Source organism: Rhinoderma darwinii, chromosome 5 (assembly GCF_050947455.1).
Source record: "Rhinoderma darwinii isolate aRhiDar2 chromosome 5, aRhiDar2.hap1, whole genome shotgun sequence".
Classification (NCBI taxonomy): Eukaryota; Metazoa; Chordata; class Amphibia; order Anura; family Rhinodermatidae; genus Rhinoderma; species Rhinoderma darwinii.
The window spans coordinates 329,499,547-329,523,118 of NC_134691.1; the positions used below are offsets into that span (position 1 = coordinate 329,499,547).

Below are 23,572 nucleotides of genomic sequence, written 5' to 3' on the forward strand. Positions count from 1 at the left end.
TACCCCACTGCCGGCCGCATCAGACTCATCCATGCATCTCTAATATATCCAAAGTCCAACATATCCGTTACCTTTCACTATGGAAAATGACATATTATTTAAATCAGGTTTTTATTCTAAACTTATTTTCTTTTACAAAATGTTGGTGTTTTTTTTTTATTTTTTTTTTATGTAAGAAACCTTATAAAAAAGTTTTTAAATATTGCAGTTCTCACACTGGCCACTAGAGCTCTCACAATAGACTAATGCACCCTGCTTTCTTCTGCACACTTGTCAGCTTTTCTTTATAGATTGAAATAGAATGCTATGGGTGGATTATACTCTATGGGGCAGCTATAGGGTATTATACTGTAGGAGGGCAGCTATGGGGGAATTATACTGTATGTGGGCAGCTATGCAGCTCTGGGGCATTATACTGTATGGGGGCAGCTCTGAGGCATTATACAGTGTGGGAGGCACTATAGGAGCATTATGCAGTGTGGGAGGCACTATAGGAGCATTATGCTGTGTGGGAGGCACTATAGGGGCATTATACTGTGTGGGGAGGCACTATGGGGTATTATACTGTGCGTGGGCAGCTATAGGAGCATTATACTGGGTGGGGGAACCTCTGGGGGCATTGTACTGTGTGGGGCACTAATGGGTCTATATACTGTATTGGGTAAGCTATGGGGGCATTATTCTGTGTGGGGTGCAGCTTTAGGGGCATTATACTGTGTGGGGAGGTACTATAGGGGAAGTATACTGTGTGGAGCAGCTATGAAGGCATTATACAGTGTAGGGGCCACTATAAATTCATTATACTGTGTGGGGGAAACTATGGGATGATTATACTGTGTGTGAGGCACTAAGGGGTTATGATACTGTGTGGGGGCAGCTATGAGAGCATTATTCTCTGTGTGGGCAACCATAGGGGCATTATACTGTGTGGGGACAGCTATAGGGGCATTATACTGTGTTGGGGCCCACTAAGGGGTCAGTATACTGTGTGGGGGGGCACTAAGGGGTCATTATACTGTTTGGGGGCCACTAACGGGTCATTATACTGTTTGGGGGGGCCATTGGGTTGGGGTCCACACAGATGTGTTTCGCCCCCCCCTGTGCTAAACCCCTAGCTACGCCTCTGATGCAGTGTAAATGTCCCTTTAAGAGTTCTCTTTGTTACGCCTCATCAGCATTGTGAGAAACTAGACATGGACCGCACAATCCACAATATATACGTTGATCTGAGCCGCTAGGCATAATTTTGAAACATGAACATGAGGTTCTTTGTAAACATTTTGATCAAACTGTATAAGCCCACTTGCCACTTCACGGCGACCTCTTTAAAGTGGGTCCCTACTCTAGCGGTTGCAACACCGCATGGCGGCTACCGCCACCGCAGCACCGCTCCTGCAGAGGGAGCAACCCAGGGGCCCAAAAGCACCCATGCCTTCAGACCGTGCCAAGCCTCCTTGGCTCTGGGCTACGTCCCCCCACAAGTGCAGCACCACAGCAACAGACACCACCATACAGCACCACAACATGTGAACAGATGGAATGAGCTCACCTTGCCATGCGCCCCCAGTGGCCGACTGAGAGCACAGGCAAGAGCAGTAACACTTATGAGGTCATTCCTGAATTAAAATCAGCTGGGTATTTTTTCAAATGCGTGGAGTGCTGGTACCAAGTAAAACAAAAGAAATGAGGAGGATAGACTATACAATATCAGCATTGTGAGAAACTAGACATGGACCGCACAATCCACAGTATATACGTTGATCTGAGCCGCCAGGCATAATTTTGAAACATGAACATGAGGTTCTTTGTAAACATTTTGATCAAACTGTATAAGCCCACTTGCCACTTCACGGCGACCTCTTTAAAGTGGGTCCCTACTCTAGCGGTTGCAGCACCGCATGGCGGCTACCGCCACCGCAGCACGGCTCCTGCAGAGGGAGCAACCCAGGGGCCCAAAAGCACCCATGCCTTCAAACCGTGCCAAGCCTCCTTGGCTCTGGGCCACGTCCCCCCACAAGTGCAGCACTACAGCAACAGACACCACCATAACGGTCTGAAGGCATGGGTGCTTTTGGGCCCCTGGGTTGCTCCCTCTGCAGGAGCGGTGCTGCGGTGGCGGTAGCCGCCATGCGGTGCTGCAACCGCTAGAGTAGGGACCCACTTTAAAGAGGTCGCCGTGAAGTGGCAAGTGGGCTTATACAGTTTGATCAAAATGTTTACAAAGAACCTCATGTTCATGTTTCTAAATTATGCCTAGCGGCTCAGATCAACGTATATACTGTGGATTGTGCGGTCCATGTCTAGTTTCTCACAATGCTGATTTTGTTACGCCTCATGCTCACGACCATGTGCGCCGGCCGAGTCCAGTCAGTGATCCGAGGAAAGATAGGACATGTTCTATCATTCCTCGGATCGGAGACTCGGATCATTTTTCATGGACCCGATTCACCCGCTAAAGTGAATGGGTCCGTAAAGACTATCGGGTGCCACTCGGATGCCGTCAAAAATGGCCCGAGTGGCAGAACGGTCGTGTGTAAGAGGCGTTAGTAATCTTGACTATATTATATATTTTCAGCTTTCCTCACATAATGCTTTGATTTATGCTCTGCTGGAATTATGTCTTTCAGGAATAAGTCCGATATGTATTCTCCATGACTGTGCTAATACTCAGTGCACGGGGAACACGTTCTTCATCTGCTAACTGTTTCCCCGGATCCTACACAACTTTTCCATCACTTTATAAAATAGATTCTTTGAAGTGAAATGAGAAAATAAATGCAATGTTTCAGTGAAAGCGAATCCTTATTTATAATCCTGTGTTTTACCATAATCCTGAATCATTTTTCTGCTGCCAATTTATCAATTATTCTCAATGTCTATTCACAGCTGAGATCATTTCTTAAAGGGATTTTTCACCTCCAAACAAATGTAACAACATTTACAGGTTTTTGGCAGTATTCTAAGCAAATTTGATTCTGTAGTTTAATGGGACTCTATTTCCGTTAACATGGGATATATTTTCTTTTGTTTATTTTTAAAGGGGTTCTCCACTTTAGGCAATCCCTACTTTTTAGAATGGTCCCTTGGAAATATGGAAATCAGAAATTGTCCCAATGCTGAGATCAGCAACGATGAGCTGTGATCTGTAGGGAAATCTAGCATTATGTGTTCAATTTCTCTGCAGCGCCACCACAGGGGAAATTAAACATTACACAGTGTCCATTCATATCAATGTGTTGTCTGTGTAATACAGGACAGGACAGGTCCCCCAGAGTGAGAGACTTTTTGTAATTGCTCTTTATTCTGGCCAAGAGATGAGGATTTTGAGACCCGCCCCAGAGGACCCCCCTCTATGAACTAGGTTTTCTAAATTAAAGAACCCCTTTTGCATATTATAAAGAAAATATATATCATTTTTATTTTTTAGGCTATTATTTTTCTAGTGACTAAAAAAAAAAACCTAATAGAAAATAAGCATATAGTTTTTACTTCGACCTCTGATGCACACACACATAATACAGAGCTAAGAAATAGTATTCACCCCCCATTTCCCCCATTTGTCATAGTCAATGGTTTCTGATCTTTTAAGGAGTTTTATGACTTCCGTTAATGCAAAAACTGGGATTGTTGGGGGTATGCAGTGCATCGATGGCACATGGAGTCCCTATGTTCCCGTTCTATAAAGATGCCGGCACACGGTCTGACACTGTATGATGCTTTTATACGGCACAGGGAAAATTGCTCCGAAATACGGCATCCAAGGGACAGATTCTACATGAATCTGACTAAAAAAAAAGTATATGAAATCTGAGCTATATGGAGGTGCAGTCGGGGCCTATTGATTTCTGAGCAAACACGGAAAATTGAGAAACAATTTTATTCACCATTCAGATTCAGATCACTCATGTACTAAAAAGGAGCGGTCCACTCTCCTGACATGACTGTTTTAGTACATACTTGTATTCTCCATGAAATAACAATTACAGAGAATATCTTCTTAGAATTCTACATTCTGCTGTTCCTCTGATTCTCCTCCTGGAAATCTAAATATAAATTGATAGCTGGATGGCCTGGTTACTTAAAGAGCCAGTGAACATCCAGTGAGCTTTGCTAGACCTCTCAGGCACCAGGGATCGGGTGCCACTGCTACCTCTGCCCCCTCTATAGCGACACCCTGGCTCCTGGCACATGTTGAACGGGTTCATAGACCCCCTACACACCCAATGGATGCCAAAGAAATGTCCTTTTGGCAACGACCATTACGGTCAGTATACCTTTACTTTTAATGTATAGAAAATGTAGTCTGCTGCACTTCTCTATACAGTTGTCCACCACAAAATATACCATGCTGTATCCATTTTTTTTTACATGGGAGCCTACGGATGACATATGCCACTATATAGTATTCAGTAGCATGCTTCAGGGCTTCTCTGGTATATGCAACATACCTAAAGCATCAAGGTGGCCATACACATTAGATGTATGTTGACCGAACCACCCGCCAATTTCGGCGGGACCTGAGAACCATCTAATGTGTATGGGTGTGTCCGACTTTTTCCCTTTTCTTTGTACAGTTATAGGCCTGGCAGAGGATTTCTCCCTGCTCCATATGCACGCTCGGCCGAGCCGAGTATACATGTGTGTGGGGGAGACGGGAGACATAGCTGTCGGCCGAATGAGCGTTTGCCGACTGCTATTTAAAATGTATGGCCAGCCTAAGCGCAATGTGAATAGAGCCCAACAATGTTGAAGGATTCTGGATTATCAGGCTGTTCTTTGCCTGCTGGACTATAAAACATGGGATTAATGGAGTTAGACTCTTACCAGCAGTGCGGCCATGATTGGCCCATGGACAATGTATAATAGATGTGTCTCCACGCTCATCCAACAACTGAAATGGAAGAGTAAGTTAGAATTTTATTTGCAAATATGAAAGTGAATGTAGACATGATAAAGTTTCATCTATGACGAAATGGAAACGGATATCAAAAGTCACTGAGCTAAAAAAAAATCACATTGTACCTATGTTAAAAAAAAATAATAAAAAAAAATGTAATAATTAAAATGACAACAAAAGAAATAATAATTACTTACTTGTCATTAAAATATTTTGTTCTTGCAAAGGCATGAATCGATGTAGGCACTAATGGAAATCCTGAAAAACAGGAATGCATGTGGTGGATTTATAAAGTATTACCTCAAAGGGGTTGAGTGATCACAAGCCACGCATTTCATATTGGAGCCGCCCCATTGATCAGAAGATCGTCGGAGGTCCAGCTCCCAGCAATCCCCGGTAAACAGCTGATTTTGCAAGAGGTAACCACGGCCAGTCAGACAAGCAGTGCGGCTTGATGTTGGGTAGTACCATGTGCATTTTTTTCTGGTGGCATATTGTACCCGCCCATATGGTATACGATCATACAGTGCCTAATTATAAGCGCTATTATGGTGCCGAAATATCTGTTCGATACGTTGCCTAGTAAGTAACAATGATAAATAGTGCCGCCGCCACCATACACTGCAAAAATATACTATACAGTGCTTCAAAGGGTTTTCCAAAAAAAGGGCCACGGTAGGAGAGATGCAAAAGGAATAACTCACATATCCCCGTCATTCCAGTTCCACCGCTCTGTTCCTTCCTGGCGCTGTGTTTTGACATAGCTGCAGCGATGACGTGCCCGTCTACCAATGTGATCGCTGCAGCCAATCACTGGTCTCAGTGGGTTTACAGCACCGGAGCGCTAAGACCAGTAATTGGCTGCAGCAATCACATGTGTAGACGGGCACGTCATCGCTACAGCCATGTCAAAACAACGGCGGGAAGGAACTGGAACGGTGTGGCTGGAACGATGGGGAAACGTGAGTTAAGCAATGGCTCCTTTTTTTGCATCCCTCCCACCTTGGCCAATTTTTTTAATAACTTGGAAAACCCCTTTAAGGAGCAGAAAGTAGATACTGCCATATAGTGCTCAAATAAAACCAACATGCAGTGACCATATAACAGCTCCATGTAGAAAGTAATCTAATAACAGTGCATACAAAGCCTAAATAATACCTCTATACTATTACTATTAAGGTTCATGGTTGCCTTGGCTGCAGTTGGGCACCTTACAGAAGGATCGGCTGATGCGCCCTAAGGTAGGCCCTATGCCTAGGGAAATGTATTATTAGATGGCGGCCATTACAGAGTGGCTCTTTGTTCTGGCCCATAGAGGAGGGTCCTCCGCTTAGGACATCCATATAAAGGAGTACTTAAAGTGATGCGGATTATGCACTTACCCCAGCCAAGGAGATAATACCAGTGCAGATGCTGCTCTTCAGCAAACACCGCCACCACTATTAATGTGTGGAGATAGATCCCTTCACACAACATCCAGAAATAATTACACCCCATCATATATTGGTGGAAGAACTGTAGAACCTTGCAGCTTACCTGGAAGATACAATTCAGAAATGTGTTAATGCCAAAAAGAGTTACTTATGTGTTAGAGACATTTAGGCTTTCTCACATAACAGATTTGCGGAAAAATTTTGAAGCAAAACCACACAGAAATCCACTAAAAATTACATGGATTTTGGGAAGGATTTTCCTGCGGAAACAGCCGAGTGTCTAAAGAAAACCAAAAACACTATATTCACCTCCCCTGGTGCGCCCGCTGCAATGATTCTCTGGTCCCCCGCTGGTTTCTGTACACCCAGCCTCCATCGATGATGTGTCCTCATACGTTACTGCTGGACCACTGGATGTCGGGTGTAAAGAGACTGTAGTGGGACCTGGGAAGCATTGTCACAGAAGCGCCAGTAGAGGTGAGCATTGTTTTTTTTTCAATGTATCTGATGATGCTGCTGTGAGGAACCGTTTTCTCCCCAAAGAAGTTATGCTCTGCAACACGGAATGAGATATTTCATGTCGCCATTTTTTTCTTACGAACTACGTATGAATCCATGAGAAAAAAACCTTGGTAGGCGTCCATATGAAATTGCAAGAGACAAAAGATCACAGCACTGGATAAATGAAATATGCGTGCATGCCTCAATAGGACTTGGTCCAAAGTCCCTTGGTGTATGCAATAGAGAGAAATAAGGCAGCACATCCAAACAAGTGGGAGCTTTATTCACTCAATGCGACGTTTCAGTCCAACAGGACCTTTTTCAAGCTTGAGAAAGGTCCTGTTGGACTGAAACATGGCATTGGGTGAATAAAGCTCCCACTTGTTTGGATGTGCTGTCTTGTTTTCCTCTTTTTGTCCATGGTCCCAGAGACTTCTATAGGGGCTGCATTCTGTATATCCTTACATTACTGGCTCAGTTTTTGGTACTGTTTAGGCTTTATTCACATCTGCGTCGGGGCTCCGTTCATGGGTTATGTCGGAGCTTTCCATCGGGAACCCATGAACAAAATCCAAACTGAAACAAATGGAAACCATAGGTTTCCGTTTGTATCACAATTGATTTCAATGGTAACGGATCCGGTTCAAATGGTTTTCGTTTGTCTTTGTTGTGTAAGGGTTCCGTCGCTTTGACGGAATGAATAGCGCAGTCGACTACGGTATTGATTCCGTCAAAACGATGGTACCCTTTCACAACGGTGACAATCGGAAACCATTTGCACCGGATCCATCACCATTGAAATCAATGGTGATGCAAATGGAAACCTATGGTTTCCGTTTGTTTCAGTTTGGATTCGGTTCATGGGTTCCCCTGACGGAAAGCTCTGACAGAACCCATGAACGGAGTCCCGATGCAGATGTGAATGAACCTTAGCTTTTAGCACCGGGGTCCTGGGTTTGAATTCAACCAAGAGCAACATCTACATGGAGTTTGTATGTTCTCCCCGTGTTTATGTGAATTTCCTCCAACACTCCAAATACATACTAAAATACTTTTTGTGAAACTGGCCCAGTGTGAATGAGATAGAGGAAACTATATTGTGTTCCCCATTGGGTACAGGGACTGATATAAGTGATGATAATCTGTGCAACGCTACGGAATAAGTTGGTTCTATAATAACCAGGAAATAAATAAATCACATAGTAGAGATTTTTTTTTTTGCATTTTGTGTCTTTTTGAGCCTTTAGCAGCCACAATTTTACAGAATTTTCATTTCTAATCAGACATTTTTCTTCGCTCTGACAGCATAGAAATTGGTCAATGATGCTTCCAAAAGCTTCAAACCAAGTGTGAATTACTGCATAATAATCTTTAATATTCGAGATATAAAACACCATGGAACAAAGCAGAAGATAAGTATTAGAGGTTCTTTACGATACAATGGATTCATATTAGGCAGTCTAGACGGTAGGGTAATGCACTTTATAAATCTGACATCATCTAACCAGCTCTCCCTCCTATTGGTCCTAAGGTTCCGGCATGGTCTTATTGCGTTCATAACAAATGCAGCCGATTATTATGGGAAACAATTAGGAAATCAATACTGGAGCTCAGAAAAAGCAGAGACGTATGAAAAATGAATTGGATATGGATGGAAGAATGATCAATAACCCAGAGTATGAGAGACACAGCAGCAATATTGTAGAGAAATAAGATACAGAATCCTTAATACAAGATTGTTTCTTATTTTAAGGAGCATTAAAGGGGTTGTCCCAGCATTATTGTTATTGCAATATAATTCAGCATTAAAAATTTATTTTTTTGGGAATTTACCTTATTTTACAAAAATGCTCCAGTTGCGAGATATTTCCTTTACTTTATTAAAATAGCGCCCCTGGTGTACAATCTGTACAGTAATGTGCACATCCACCTAGTGAGCTGAATGAGGGAGGACACACACATGCTCAGTTTCACTCTCCATCTGCCACTCGTCAGTAAAGAAGTAGAAAGAAGCTTTTATTCAGAAACAAAGCTTGTAGTGTGAATGGAGAATCACACAGTAAGAAACACACAGGAGAGCCAGCAGTTTTCTTAGATGAAGAGAGAGCCTGCATACAGCTCTGCTTACATACAGCGTGGAGCTCTCCCCTCTCCTGCTGATCCTCTCACTGTGTGTAAGCTGCGGCTCTCCCTCTTCTTCAGTTATATAGGGCTGGGCTCTCCCCTCTCCTGCTTATACTCTCACTGTATGTTAGCTGCAGCTCTCCCTCTTCTTCAGTTATACAGGGATGAGCTCTCCCCTCTCCTGCTTATCCTCTCACTGTGTGTAAGCTGCGGCTCTCCCTCTTCTTCCGTTATATAGGGATGAGCTCTCCCCTTTCCTGCTCATCCTCTCACTGTGTGTAAGATGCAGGCTCTCCCTCTTCTCAGATATATATGGCTGGGCTCTCCCTCTAAAAAGACAAGTAATGGGGGGCATTTGTAAAGCATCTCCTAGAGAGAAGGCAGAGGCAGTGAAACAAAATCTGAGCTGCCAGCTTGAAGAAAGTCTAGCAGCGCAATTAGAGCAATGAGTGGAGAGCTCTCCGGATCCATGTACGATACAGGTCTGGTTCTAGCTTTGTTAGAAAGAGATCATCATGCACAATATTATGTCTGATTTTCTTTTTTTTAATTACATCTGGAACAGACCCTTTAACGAATATAAAAATGAAACTAGTAAATCAGTTTTGTGGCATAGGATACTGGACATTGGAAAAGTCTTTGGTTAAGATAGTCATTATAGGAACACTCCAGGCACAACTGATACATCAGAAGAGATTTATTTATCCTTTCTTAAATTTAGAATCAATAAAACTAGACCAGACAGGCAGAAGCAGTGCAAAAATTAATCCCAGTAGTATAATAAATTAAGTGCATCTTACTCAACATGTTAGACATTTTTTCTTACGCCACTTCTTGGCTGGCATACTTTACATCAATATTTTGCATCAAAACAATGGTGCACGCTATTATTAAATAAGGCATATTTTACGACTCCCCTTAGCCACAACCCTTTTCTAAACACTTTTCAAAAGTGTCGAGATAGGTGTTACGCCGCTGGTGGTGCTCAAGACCGCAACACCAGACAATCGAAATCACATGGGTGAAGCACACATTAAAACTGACAGAAAACAAAAGGCACAAGTAACTCACCCGTGGATGAGAAGAACCGAACACAGAAAGCAGCATAGGATGAAGACGATGCATAAATGGAGTGGATGGCAGACGAATAGCATGCAAGCAGTTCACAGATGAATAGACAGTGGACAAAAATTAACAGCACTCACTGTCCTTATCTGAATGCTATCCCACAGCAGGGTAAGACAACAGCTTGGCAGCAAATCAAACGCACAGGAATGGCAAACAAATCAGTGGAATTACTGATCCCAGCATACACATAAAACCACTATACAAAAACTAGATCTCTCAGAGGACTAACAGGTCTCACAGTACAAACAAACAAACAAACAAACAAACAAACAAAAACACATAGACAAGAAGAAAGCCACCAACAAGAATCTGGAAACAGTTTAGCACATGCCAGAAAGAGTATAACCAGCACCTGCGTAATCCAGGTCAGAAGTATATATATAGGCCCCAAAAAAATTACTCCGCCCTAATTAACCAGGCCTAGCAATACCGAAACACAGAGATAACAGAAATCATTGATTACCAGCAGTTTTGCTGCTAATCATAACACAAAGTGCAAAAAGTGTTCCAAAATTCTTGCCTAATTTGCACAGCTCAATTTGGACAAATTTATTATTGATTGGCACCAAAAAGAACAGTTTCTAAACAGCTCAAAGTTTCTAGAAAATGGGTGTGGCTTAGTAGAAAGGGGCACAGCTTCAAATTTCTGCGATTGCCCCATACAATTGAATGGGGTTTGTAAGACGTATGGAACGTATTTTCAGTGGCAGAAATTTCTGCAACAAATCTGCCTCGTGTGAACGTACCCTAATACATTTTTATTTCCAGCTGTTGCCAGCAGTTGAAACATAAATGTAAAGGATGGAAAACCGAATGCAAGTGTGGAACAAACAATTAAGCAAAAATTAGGTAGTATAGTTCACTCTACCCAAAGGGGGCACACACAATGATTTTGATATTGGATTTGGTTTAGGGAAAATAAGTCTTAAGAATGTTTTTGTCATCTGCCAGCGCTTTGGGATCCTCTTTGATATATTACTCTCATACCTTCCATAGAGAATAATGGAGAGTGACAGCGCTGCTTCTAGAGCAGCAGAGGGCATCAGCGAGTAACGGGGGCAGATAGAAGACGCCTTCCACGGTTCACGGACCATTACACAGATCAACATTCAGCTTTACTATTTCAGACACTTTTCTTGATCTCTGGAAAAGTTTCAGACTTTAGATACATCTCCACGTAACTTATGACAAGACTAATATTTGACTTGAGTGGATAACATTTGACTTTGTCTAATAGGAACGGAAAGCTGACAGCAGCCAAGACACACGAAGGAATGTGAAGAATTTCCCTTTCTTATTTATTTCCAGCATTGATGAAAGACATGAACTTGTCAAAATTCAGACCCTGTGAAATTCTGGAACTGACGTGAACTATTCTCCTAGGACACAGGGAATCGGAAAATACAAATAAATCATATTGTACAATTTAGAACGTGTGTCGGCATCAAGGGCATTCCAGCTTCACTTGAAAATGGACTCATGGGCCTATTCCTTCTATGGGACCTAAGGACTTAATGGAGACGCCACCTTGTAGAGTAAAATGCCAATTACCAAAGAGACAGACCATCATCTATAGGACATTTGGAGAGAGGGGCCAGGCCCTGGACGGTCCCAACCCCTTTGCCTCTGGGTGTTTAGCACCAGTGTAGGACTCTTCTCTACAGAGGTGTTAGAAAAAAAGGTGGTGGGAAATTGGTCCAAAAGTAATAGAAAGAGCATGATGGGTGAAACATACACGAGGCCCTTTTGTCCTGGGTGAGTGGGCAATCAATCAATGAATCAATCAATCAATCAATCAATCAATCAATCAATCGTGGGATGCTTATGGGTTGTTATGGCAGCTGGGGGGACTAAAAACGGTTCACTGAATCTGCCATGGGTATGTGCCTAATAGGTTTCCTGAGTATAACTGATTACAATAATACATTAATATTGCAGTGTATTATAGAAGTGATCAGAGCATTGCATGTTCAGGACCCATAGTGAGACCAAAAGAATATAAAGTTAAAAAAAAAAATTCAAAGTGAAAAAAACTACAACCTTTTTTTAATTATAAAGAAACTTATTGCGTAAAACCAGTAAAGTGTAAAAAAAATTAAAATATCACATTTGGTATCGCTGCATTCATAGCGACCTGTCTGTTAAACGTATAATGTCATTTATACTTCACCATAAACAACATAAAAACATATCCCAAAAAACAATGGCGGAATTGCTGTGTTTTGTTTTATTTGCATTAACACCACCTAAAAAGGTTAATAAAAGTTAAACTATGAGCTATGTGTCCTCGAAATGGTGGCACTGAAAAATATAATTCGTACAGCAAAAAAAAAAAACAAAAAAAAACCCCTCATATTACTGTGTTAACGAAAGAATAAAAAGTTTTGGCTCTCTGAATTTTTTTACTATAAAACTGCTTTTATTAGGAAAATTTATAAAATATAACACAAACTACACATATCTAGTAGCGGCATAAATGTAACAGTCTGTAGAAAAAAGGTAAAATATTGTGATGAGAGGCATTAATAAAAAAAAAAATTAAAAACAATGGGGAAATTACTGGTCCCTCAGCCAACAAATAAGGGAATAAAAGTTAATATGTTCTATGTAACCTAAAATGGTGCTGTTAAAAAATACAACTCATCCCACAAAAAACAAGCCATCATACGGCTGTGTCAACAGAAACATAATGGCTCTCTCTCTGCGGTAGTGAAATTTTAAAAAAAAATTTAGCGTCCTGAGGATCAAAATAGACCAAGTTGGGGCTTCCATCTGAAAACACTTGCCATGGTCCACTTTGCAGACCACATGGGCTGATCTGTTTTTCTATCCTATCTCTAGAATACTGTGGGCTTCGCAATGGTCAAACCCCCAATAATCAGCAATATGACGTCACTTGCTTACGTGAAAAAGCCCCTTTAACTGACCCAATATATATAATGATGCCATGTCCAGGCACTTTGCTCCCGTCGATTCAGAAGTGTCTATTCTATAACATTGGCGTTTCTACTTTCTATACTATATAGTGTATACTTGGTTGCTTTGTTAGGCTATGCTATACTGTATATAGTGCACATGATCTAATACATAATTGTGAATCAGGAAACTATATTAACTTGTAGCATTGTGAGATCTAAGAAACACTACAGAGAGTGCAGTAATAAAAACAAGCAGATGACAGACCCCGGAGTGTAGTAAATGCAGCTTTATCAATCACACTGAGGGAACTACAATCCCCAGTCGATTCAGTGCTTGGAGATAGACAGGGGAAGCATGAAAAAAATCCAATCTTCAGATCCTGAGTAAATGACATTCTAAACTCCATGGGATTGATCTTTTGTGGTAGTGTTTTTGTAAGCAGTTCCCTATAAAGGGAGTGTATAGCATCTATTTTTCTTTACTAATTTAAACTATATACTGAAACAATTATTTTTTTTGTTGCTTATTTAGTGATTATTGATTTTTGTTATTCTATTTTCTTTACATGATTAAAACGGCTCAGTCATAAAATGACCTATTTACTTCTATGGGAGAGTGTAGTGAGCATGCTCTGTGACATCTGCAGAGGGCATTGTGCAGGGAGGGGGAGGAGGAGCTGAGTTGTTATGTCTGTGATCCTGTGTTATCTGCCTGGAATACAGGTATTACTTTCTATTTTAATCCAGCTCTCTGATGATAATAAAATAACACAGCACAAGATGAAAAGTGATCTCTAGGAAGTGTTAGCCTATTGTTAATGATCAGTGGCCAGTGTGAAAATGACAATATTTAAAAAAAATAATAAAAAAAATAAATAATAATATAGATAGTGACATAAAAAAGCAAACAAAAAAATTTTCATTTAAAAAAAAATAAAAAAATATGTTTGCCATAAAAGCTTCTTCATCGATAAGATATTTTCTGATGATACATTCCCTTCAAGACTATTTTACAAATGTATTTTCTTGTATTACTACTTCATCTCCGTTATTTGTACTGTGGTGTTCCTCTTTACTGATATCCTTATACAGTATTCCCCAGAATGGGCTCAGTTGTGCTTCATAAAACTGTATAATTTGACTACAACGACTCATAAACAAGCAATAACAATTGAGTTAACTTTCTTGGATTACGTGCGGCAGGAATAGACCAGATAACGCTTTGAATTTTATGTTCCGTTCTAGAATTTAATGGTCAATAAAAGAAACAATAAATACAGAGTTGCATAGAATTTTATGGTTATGTAGTCTTCTTGTTTTCCCTTTCAGTAAATCATTGTAATCTGTGGTAAGGACATATATTTGAATCATATAATTAGTATTAGCAGTAGTTATATTAATAAAGAATAATAGTGATGATGTCATCGTTTCACTGCATGACTCATACTCCTCTTTATTAATGCTACGCGAAAACTTTCACACTAGCATATATACCTGAAATAAATAACCTATACATAGACCCCTGTATCGTCACCATACGGGTGCTACGTCTCAAATGAGATGCTTAGGTGAACTAGTATAATACTATGACAATTACAACTGGCTGTCAGCAGAGAACATTGAGCCACCAAAGAAGATCCTCGACGTGCGTAGTACCGCTTACACAGCTACATAGGGAGGCATGCCTTCGTTTGTGGCTCGATGGCTGGTATACCTATGCATCTCATTTGAGACGTGTAGTATTATCTCACTTTATAAGTACCCTTTAGGGTATGTTCACACGAGGGCGTCCGTAACGGATGAAATTACGGGGATGTTTCAGCCTGAAAACATCCCCGTAATTTCAGCCGTAACGGCATGTGCAGGCGCTTGAACGCCGCGTCCATTACGGACGTAATTGGCGCTGCTATTCATTGGAGTGAATGAATAACGGCTCCAATTACGGCCAAAGAAGTGACAGGTCACTTCTTTGACGCGGGCGTCTATTTACGCGCCGTCATTTGACAGCGGCGCATATTTTACGCCTCGTGTGAACAGACAAACGTCTGCCCATTGCTTTCAATGGGCAGATGTTTGTCAGCGCTATTGAGGCGCTATTTTCGGACGTAATTCGGGGCAAAAACGCCCGAATTACGTCCGTAATTAGTGCGTGTGAACATTACCTTAGGGTATGTGCACACGATAGCAGGCATTTACGTCTGAAAAGACAGACTGTTTTCAGGAGAAAACAGCTGCCTCGTTTCAGACGTAAGGCTGGGTTCACACGACCTATTTTCAGGCGTAAACGAGGCGTATTATGCCTCGATTTACGCCTGAAAATACGGCTCCAATACGTCGGCAAACATCTGCCTATTCATTTGAATGGGTTTGGCGACGTACTGTGCCGACGACCTGTAATTTACACGTCGTCGTTTGACAGCTGTAAGTAGTGCGGATAAGTAGAAAAAGATGGTAGTGATAGTGCATAGAGGTGGGGGCATGCCAGATTGGTAAATGAGAGTCAGTGGCGGATTTACATATTGGGCCCAGCTTGGGCAGCCACCTTGGGCCAAAGATGGAAAGCACATTGTGGTTTTGTAGCGTTTTTTGTCGCAAATTGCTGCAAAGGCCGTTACACAACTGCTTTGTGTAGGACCTGCAGAAGGACCTGCACACATAAGGTAACATAACCATATCTGCAGGTCCTGAAGTAAGAGGGCAGAGCAGCAAGACTCCAGTAGAGGAGATCTGCTGTGTATATGTCTGGTGTCTATACTTAGGGGTTCTTGTCTGGGGTTTGTATTTAGGATGTTTGGTCTGGGGTCTGTTTAAGGTGTCTGGTCTGGGGTCTGTACTTGTTGAAGGGGTCTGGGGACTGTAATAGTTTAGAGGGTCTGGGTCTGTATTTATGGGGTTTTGTTTGGGGTCTGTATTAGTTTAGCTGGTCTAGGGTCTGTATTTAGGGGGTCTGGCATCTGAATTTATTTAGAGGTCTGGTCTAGGGTCTATATTTGTTGAGGGGAGTCTGGTCTAGAGTCTGTAAAAGTTTAGGAGGTCAGGGGTCTGTATTTATTCTAGGGTCTGGTCTGGATTCTGAATTTATTTAGGGTGTCTATTCTGGAGTCTTTATTTGTTGAGGGGAGTCTGGTTTGGAGTCTGTAAGAGTTTAGGTGGTCAGGGGTCTGTATTTATTCTAGGGTTTAATCTGAGGTCTGAATTTATTTGTTCTATCACAGAGGCTGGGGATGGCTGCAGAAGCGAGGGGGCCAATGATGTCTGGGCAGCAAACACTGCAGTCGACTGGAGAAGTCGTCACGGACGTCTGGGCCGGATGGAGTAGAAAAGGAAAGAACATCTACAATCACAGAAGACGTCACCTGTGGGTCACTGGATATATAGAGGAGCGGTCATCTCTTGTGACATGTCTGTCATAGTAAATACTTGTATTTCACAAAAACTATCTGTGTAGCCTAGGCCTAATTGACAACTGGGTGCTACCAATGCTCTTGTCAAGAGTATGTGTCCCTATACCGTGTCATATAGTCAACAAAGATTGGAAACTGTCAGTGTGTAGGGACACTGCCCTTTCAAGGGGAACTGTAACGTCCAGCTGTTAATGCTAGTCCACAAAAGTGGTGTTGACTATGGACACGGTGTGGCAGGATAGCGGTGGAAAAGGGGGGCCCAAGTGTGGGGACAGCCTAGGGCCTATGGTTTGCTTAATCTGCCACTGAGGAGAGCCTTAAAAGTATGTAGGATATACATTATATACAGGAATGATAATTCAGCTTGGGACCGGCTGGGCACAGACCACTGTCACATTTTAAGTGTCTATGAATAAGTAAATTCTTGGAAGCTGTTGCGATTTGGCAGTGAATGGGTAAATGTCTGATTCTATCACGTCCTATTAGAAGTGTCCCTCATCCACAGCGAAGAAAATGGCAAAGAGACATTTGAATACCTCGAGGTGTATTGCAGGTGTCAGGTTGGCTGGCAAAGAGATTGAGTTGTCTCTCAAGCGCACACTAGTGACAAAAGAAAGTTACTCAGTTCACTGATAGAGAATATACGAAGATTTAAGACAAGACGTCTGTGACTCAACCTGAAGTCACGTCTAACAAATCTCTAACAAATGCACAAATACTGCACAAGTGAACTTGTTCTGCTGGTTTAGGATTGTTTAATCCTAATAGCAAAGTACAATTATATATTTCAGACACCTAGATAAATCATGGTTATAGTTGCATACTAAAACTAATATGCCACGTAGTATATAACAGCAATGGACTCTAGATCTTAATATTCTATAAAGTGCAGCTTCACCGGGGCTCCCGGGGGAATTTAGCTGTGAAGATCATTAATACTGCCATAATAGTACAATCACAAGTAAAAACATTATTATGAGTGTTTCTACCAGGGTATAAGGCATAGCAGCTGCTATGGGACCCAACAGCTCTGGGGCCATCTCTACACAGAGATAAGGTGCAGTTAGTGATGACTATGGACAATGGAAGGTGTTGTGGAAAACGGAATATTTTACTACGGAGGCACATGGTTACCCCTGCTTTGTGCATTAACCTCTTCTGCTGCATTACTTTTTGCATTATCCCTGTACTGTGACATCATGTGTGTATTAAACATGCATGTGACATCATTTTGTATTTTTCCCTTTGCTTTAATGTCACAGTGTACATGGTGACCTTTTTTGTATGCATTATCCCTGTACTGTGACACTACTTTGTATAATTCATATGCTGTAACTTCACAGAGTAGATTATCCCTGTACTGTGACATTACGGTGTGCAGTAGGCCTGTACTGTGACATCACTGTGTGTAGTATCACACTACTGTGACATCACCGTGTGTGCTGTAACTTAATTGAGTTAATTAGCCTTTTATTGTGACATTACCATGTGTATTATCTTTATGCTATCACTTTGTCACTGTGTACATTATCAGTGTGCTGTGACATCACTGTGTGCATTATCCTTCTACTGTAACATCACATTATGCATTATCCCTGTGCATTAGAGAGGCCAAAATAATTATAAGCGTTTTATGTAGTGAACTTACTGCTAAAGGTGGTCGTGGTAGATTGGGGCCCCATTAAAAATTTTGCTTTGAGGCCTCATAATTACTTGTTACGTCCCTGAACAGTATCATACAGTGCACTCATAATAGTGTCATACAGTGAACACATAACAAAGCAGTGTCATACAGTGTCTAGTTACCAATGCTGTAGAGTGTCCAAATAAATGTGCTTCAATAATAATAGTGCACTCACTATAGTGCCATACAGTGAACACATAACAAAGCAGTCTCATACAGTGTCTAGTTACCAATGCTGTAGAGTGCCCAAATAAATGTGCTTCAATAATAATAGTGCCATACAGTGAACACATAACAAATCAGCTCCTAATTAACAGAGCTATATAATTCCCATATCATTTTACCCTACAATTCCTAAACAATACTGCAGCCTCTTGATGGGGTAAATTTACTCCATCGAAAAAGGAAGCTTAGAGCCTGCCAAGCCTTGTAGGAATGAGGTGGGGAAGTCCCTTAAATGGTCAAGGTTCGGGGCAGGAGTGGACTGAGAATTATCTTGAGCCCCCAGGCCATAATGGTTATGTGCCCCCTACCATCCTAAATACAGATATAATAAAAATGTAGCTCTGACTCCTCAGAAATATATATGGTGCAGTTTCTAGCTGTTTGGGTCTCCCTAATGCTTAGGGCCATTTGACAGATCTCATTTTCACATGGCCCTTCCTACTTTGACCTTGGCTTATTACCGATTATTTATACAGCGCCAACTTATTCCGTTTCGTGAGAGTCTAGTACCTGAAAGAAACCCCACGTAAGCAGGGGCGGACATATAAACTCCACAGTGAGTACCCCGGTGTTGTAAAATAGCAGTGCTGACTGTTGAGCCATTGTAGTGCCCACACAGGGAGTGAAAGACAGAAGAACTATAATAAATATATATATCATATATATAATTTTCTGTCTATAAGTGGAGAACATACACTACCGTTCAAAAGTTTAGGGTCACTTAGAAATGTCCTTATTTTTGAAAGTAAAGCACAGTTTATTTCAATGAAGATAACATTAAAGTAATCAGAAATATACTCTATACATTGTCAATGTGCTAAATGACTATTCTAGCTGCAAACGTCTGGTTTTTAATGCAATATCTACATAGGTGTATAGAGGCCCATTTCCATCAACCATCACTCCAGTGTTCTAATGGCACATTGTGTTTGCTAACTGTGTTAGAAGGCTAATGGATGATTAGAAAACACTTGAAAACCCTTGTGCAATTATGTTAGCACTGCTGTAAACAGTTTTGCTGTTTAGAGGAGCTATAAAACTGACCTTCCTTTGAGCTAGTTGAGAATCTGGAGCATTACATTTGTGGGTTCGATTAAACTCTCAAAATGGCTAGAAAAAGAGAGCTTTCATGTGAAACTCCACAGTCTATTCTTGTTCTTAGAAATGAAGGCTATTCCATGTGAGAAATTGCCAAGAAACTGAAGATTTCCTACAACGGTGTGTACTACTCCCTTCAGGGGACAGCACACACAGGCTCTAACCAGAGTAGAAGGAGAAGTGGGAGGCCCCGCTGCACAACTGAGCAACAAGACAAGTACAGTAGAGTCTCTAGTTTGAGAAATAGACGCCTCACAGGTCCTCAACTGGCAGCTTCATTAAATAGCACCCGCAAAACGCCAGTGTCAACGTCTACAGTGAAGAGGCGACTCCGGGATGCTGGCCTTTAGGGCAGAGTGGCAAAGAAAAAGCCATATCTGAGACTAGCTAATAAAAGGAAAAGATTAATATGGGCAAAAGCACACAGACATTGGACAGAGGAAGATTGGAAAAAAGTGTTATGGACAGACGAATCGAAGTTTGAGGTGTTTGGATTACACAGAAGAACATTTGTGAGACGCAGAACAACTGAAAAGATGCTGGAAGAGTGCCTGACGCCATCTGTCAAGCATGGTGGAGGTAATGTGATGGTCTGGGGTTGCTTTGGTGCTGGTAAAGTGGGAGATTTGTACAAGGTAAAAGGGATTTTGAATAAGGAAGGCTATCACTCCATTTTGCAACGCCATGCCATACCCTGTGGACAGCGCTTGATTGGAGCCAATTTCATCCTACAACAGGACAATGACCCAAAGCACACCTCCAAATTATGCAATAACTATTTAGGGAAGAAGCCGGCAGCTGGTATTCTATCTGTAATGGAGTGGCCAGCGCAGTCACCAGATCTCAACCCCATAGTGCTGTTGTGGGAGCAGCTTGACCATATGGTACGCAAGAAGTGCCCATCAAGCCAATCCAACTTGTGGGAGGGGCTTCTGGAAGCATGGGGTGAAATTTCTCCCGATTACCTCAGCAAATTAACATCTAGAATGCCAAAGGTCTGCAATGCTGTAATTGCTGCAAATGGAGCATTCTTTGACAAAAGCAAAGTTTGAAGGAGAAAATTATTATTTCAAATAAAAATCATTATTTCTAACCTTGTCAATGTCTTGACTATATTTTCTAGTCATTTTGCAACTCATTTGATAAATATAAGTGTGAGTTTTCATGGAAAACACAAAATTGTCTGGGTGACCCCAAACTTTTGAACGGTAGTGTATACAGTTGCAATTCACAATCATACATTCTCTACATTAGCACAGTTGGGCCATGGTACACATAGTCCTTCAATAGACTTCTACCTCGGCCCGGGTTCTTCTCCCATCAGTTATTTATATATTGTTAATTATCTACTTCATTGAGTGTGATAATGAGAAAACCCAGATTGACTGCAATTTAATTTGTTCTACTCCAATAAAAATGTATAGATCTGACAACTCCCCTGCCACCCATACAGCTAATATACATTCGAGGGACTGGGCTACGGCTCTTTCGAGTGGCATGAACTGAATTTTTCTTCTCATTCCTTTTTTATCTAAAACTTTGTGGTAATTGAAATGACTTTCCTTCCTGCCGTGACAAATACATTGATCCTACAAATCTAAAATTGCCCTGCTTGACATTCCAGGATGAGAGTATATACTAGTATATAGCGGTATATGCTTTTACAAGGGGTTAACATATGGGTTTTTATTTGGATAAGACAGGAACCCAACAGACCTCAAGTGTTCCTTCAAGATTTGTAATTTATATAATGCGCATGGCGTTCATGTCATGCCATAATAATTTACATCAATCAAATTCCCAGCTATTGAGTACTGCAAGAAAACGTATTACCAACAGTGTTACATTCGTCTTTTTAACCCTTTACAAAGCCAAGATTAGAAGAGTATTTTCTTCTTTGTTTGCTCGACATTTTGGCAGCCATATTTTTTTACGTTTTAAGTCAATGTGGTTGTATAAAGCCTTGTTTTTTTTAGGATGAGTTGTAATATTTTAAGGCATAATTTTGGGGTCCGTATAAATTATCATTAACTTTATAAAAATTTTTATTGTCATTCGCCAATCTATAATTCTAATTCGTATGTTGATATTATTGTTTGTGTTCTTAAGGTTATAGGGATACTAAATAATTAAATATATATATATATATATATATATATATATATATATATATATAACTTTTCTACATTTTGTTTATATTGTTTTTGTGATTTTCTTGTTTGTATTTTTCTTTTTTTAGCCTTAGTAGGGGAATTTAACTTATATTTGTAATTTGTTAGCTATAATCAGGGCCACCATTAGGAATTTCTGGAACCATTTACATCCAAAGAGTATAGAGGCCGGGGTGAATTGGGAGACACAAATATAAAAGGCTCTGTGCTGGTGGGAGGGGGGTGGGTAGAGACACAAACTTGCATATTGCTATGTGGGAGGAGGGGGAGATAAGGTGGCAAACAGGGGCTCTTTGGGGCAAAAGTAACGGGCTTTGTGGGGGAGAAAATTTACCACAAAATAAAAAATTACAGAAAGAAGCTTTAGTAGCTCCCGGTTGCCTGGCACTGGACAGACCTCTGCATGGGCTGTGGTTGCAGACTTGAGGGCTCTGAAGATTTACGCGACCCACCTCTGTTTCCACCACACGTGTAGACATCACAAAGAGAGGTTGGGGGGCAGACACCGGTGCTCTGGTCATGTGGGACCGGTATTTTTTTTCTTAGGTGAAAAGAACAGGCCCTGCAATATTATGGGGTTTCTTCCCTTCAGCTAAGTAAAACTAAATGGGGGGGAGTTTTCCTCCATTACTGTGGAATAGCATAGTGGATTATAATGGGAGCCTAGAGGCAAAGTGTGCCACTGTATGCCTATATACTCCCAACGTATACCTCCAATGGAAGCCTCAAATATAGCCTGAACTCAGCCTAAGCAAAAACGTCTGGAAGAGTTTAGCTCTGAAGCCTACAGAATTGTGAACGCAGCTTAGACTTTAATACAGGCTGTTATTCAGGATTATAACACGATCTGTAGCGTCATGTCATGTATTTACAAAGTTATTCATCTTTAGATTCATTGTATATGTAAACTGGTGTTCTAAAGTCAACATATTAAGGACATCAGTATTTTCAAAAACTCAATGATTAAAAAGTTTATACTCACAGGACCCCTCTTCACTAGGTCTAAATCAGGAACCACAGCGGTAAGATGAACAATTGTAAATAGGGAATTCAGCACATAGGAGAAAAATAAATTTTTATGAAGTGTAATCCTTTGGCAGCTGAGACTCCTAAAATACAGAATAAAAGCCACATTTAATTAAACTCCTCTAAGAGGGGATTTCATCTAGAAGTACAAAACACAAAAGTACAAGGATTTATATTGTACACATATACACCTGTTTGATTCTAATCCAAGGGGGTACATAGAGAAAAGGGGGCCTCATAGCAAAAACAAAAAGGGCCTCTGAACCTGGTTTCCCTGTCCTGTTTGCTAATATTTTGATGCCTGTAGACAGTAAGAACCCTGAGCAGGCGTCTTAAAATATTACAATTTTGACACTGGCCACTGGCGCAAACAAATTAGGCTGATGCTTCCATTTTTCTATAGCTCACTTGTCAGCTTTACTGTGTAGACTGAGATATGATGAGCAGAGTTATCTCATTATCATTAGAGGGTGACTTAATGACAGCTCTATTGTATAGTTACATAGTTTTTACGGTTGAGAAAAGACACATGTCCATCAAGTTCAACCAAGGGATGGGAAAGGGGAAGTAAAAAATTTCTACACATAGGAGCTAATATTTTTTTGTTCTAGGAAATTATCTTTGCCTTTTTTAAAGCCGTCTACTGTCCCTGCTGTGACGGCTCCTGCGGTGACTATTCCATAGATTCACAGTTCTCACAGTAAAGAAGGCTTGTCGCCTCTGCAGGTTGAACCTTTCTTTTTCCAGACGGTGGGAGTGCCCCCTTGTTTTTTGAGGGGGTTTTACATGGAACAGGATTTCACCATATTTTTTGTATGTGCCATTCATATATTTATATAAGTTAATCATGTCCCCCTTAGTCGTTTTTTTTCAAGGCTAAATAGGTTTAGTTCTTTTAATCTTTCCTCATAACTTAGATTCTCCATGCCCCTTATTAGCTTCGTTGCTCTTCTTTGTATTTTT

At 41.0% G+C, this 23,572-nt stretch overlaps 1 protein-coding gene across 1 annotated transcript in view; it reads right to left on the reverse strand.

Annotated features, from left to right (window-relative positions):
- Positions 1-23,572, reverse strand: part of CALCR (calcitonin receptor) — a 231,606-nt gene that overhangs the window by 11,013 nt on the left and 197,021 nt on the right. The window contains exons 7-10 of the mRNA XM_075828754.1: positions 22,566-22,692; positions 6,280-6,433; positions 5,095-5,155; positions 4,825-4,891 (exon numbers count right to left, since the gene is read on the reverse strand). Of these exons, the coding sequence (XP_075684869.1) occupies positions 4,825-4,891; positions 5,095-5,155; positions 6,280-6,433; positions 22,566-22,692 (409 nt within the window). The remainder of the gene's footprint in view (positions 1-4,824; positions 4,892-5,094; positions 5,156-6,279; positions 6,434-22,565; positions 22,693-23,572) is intronic.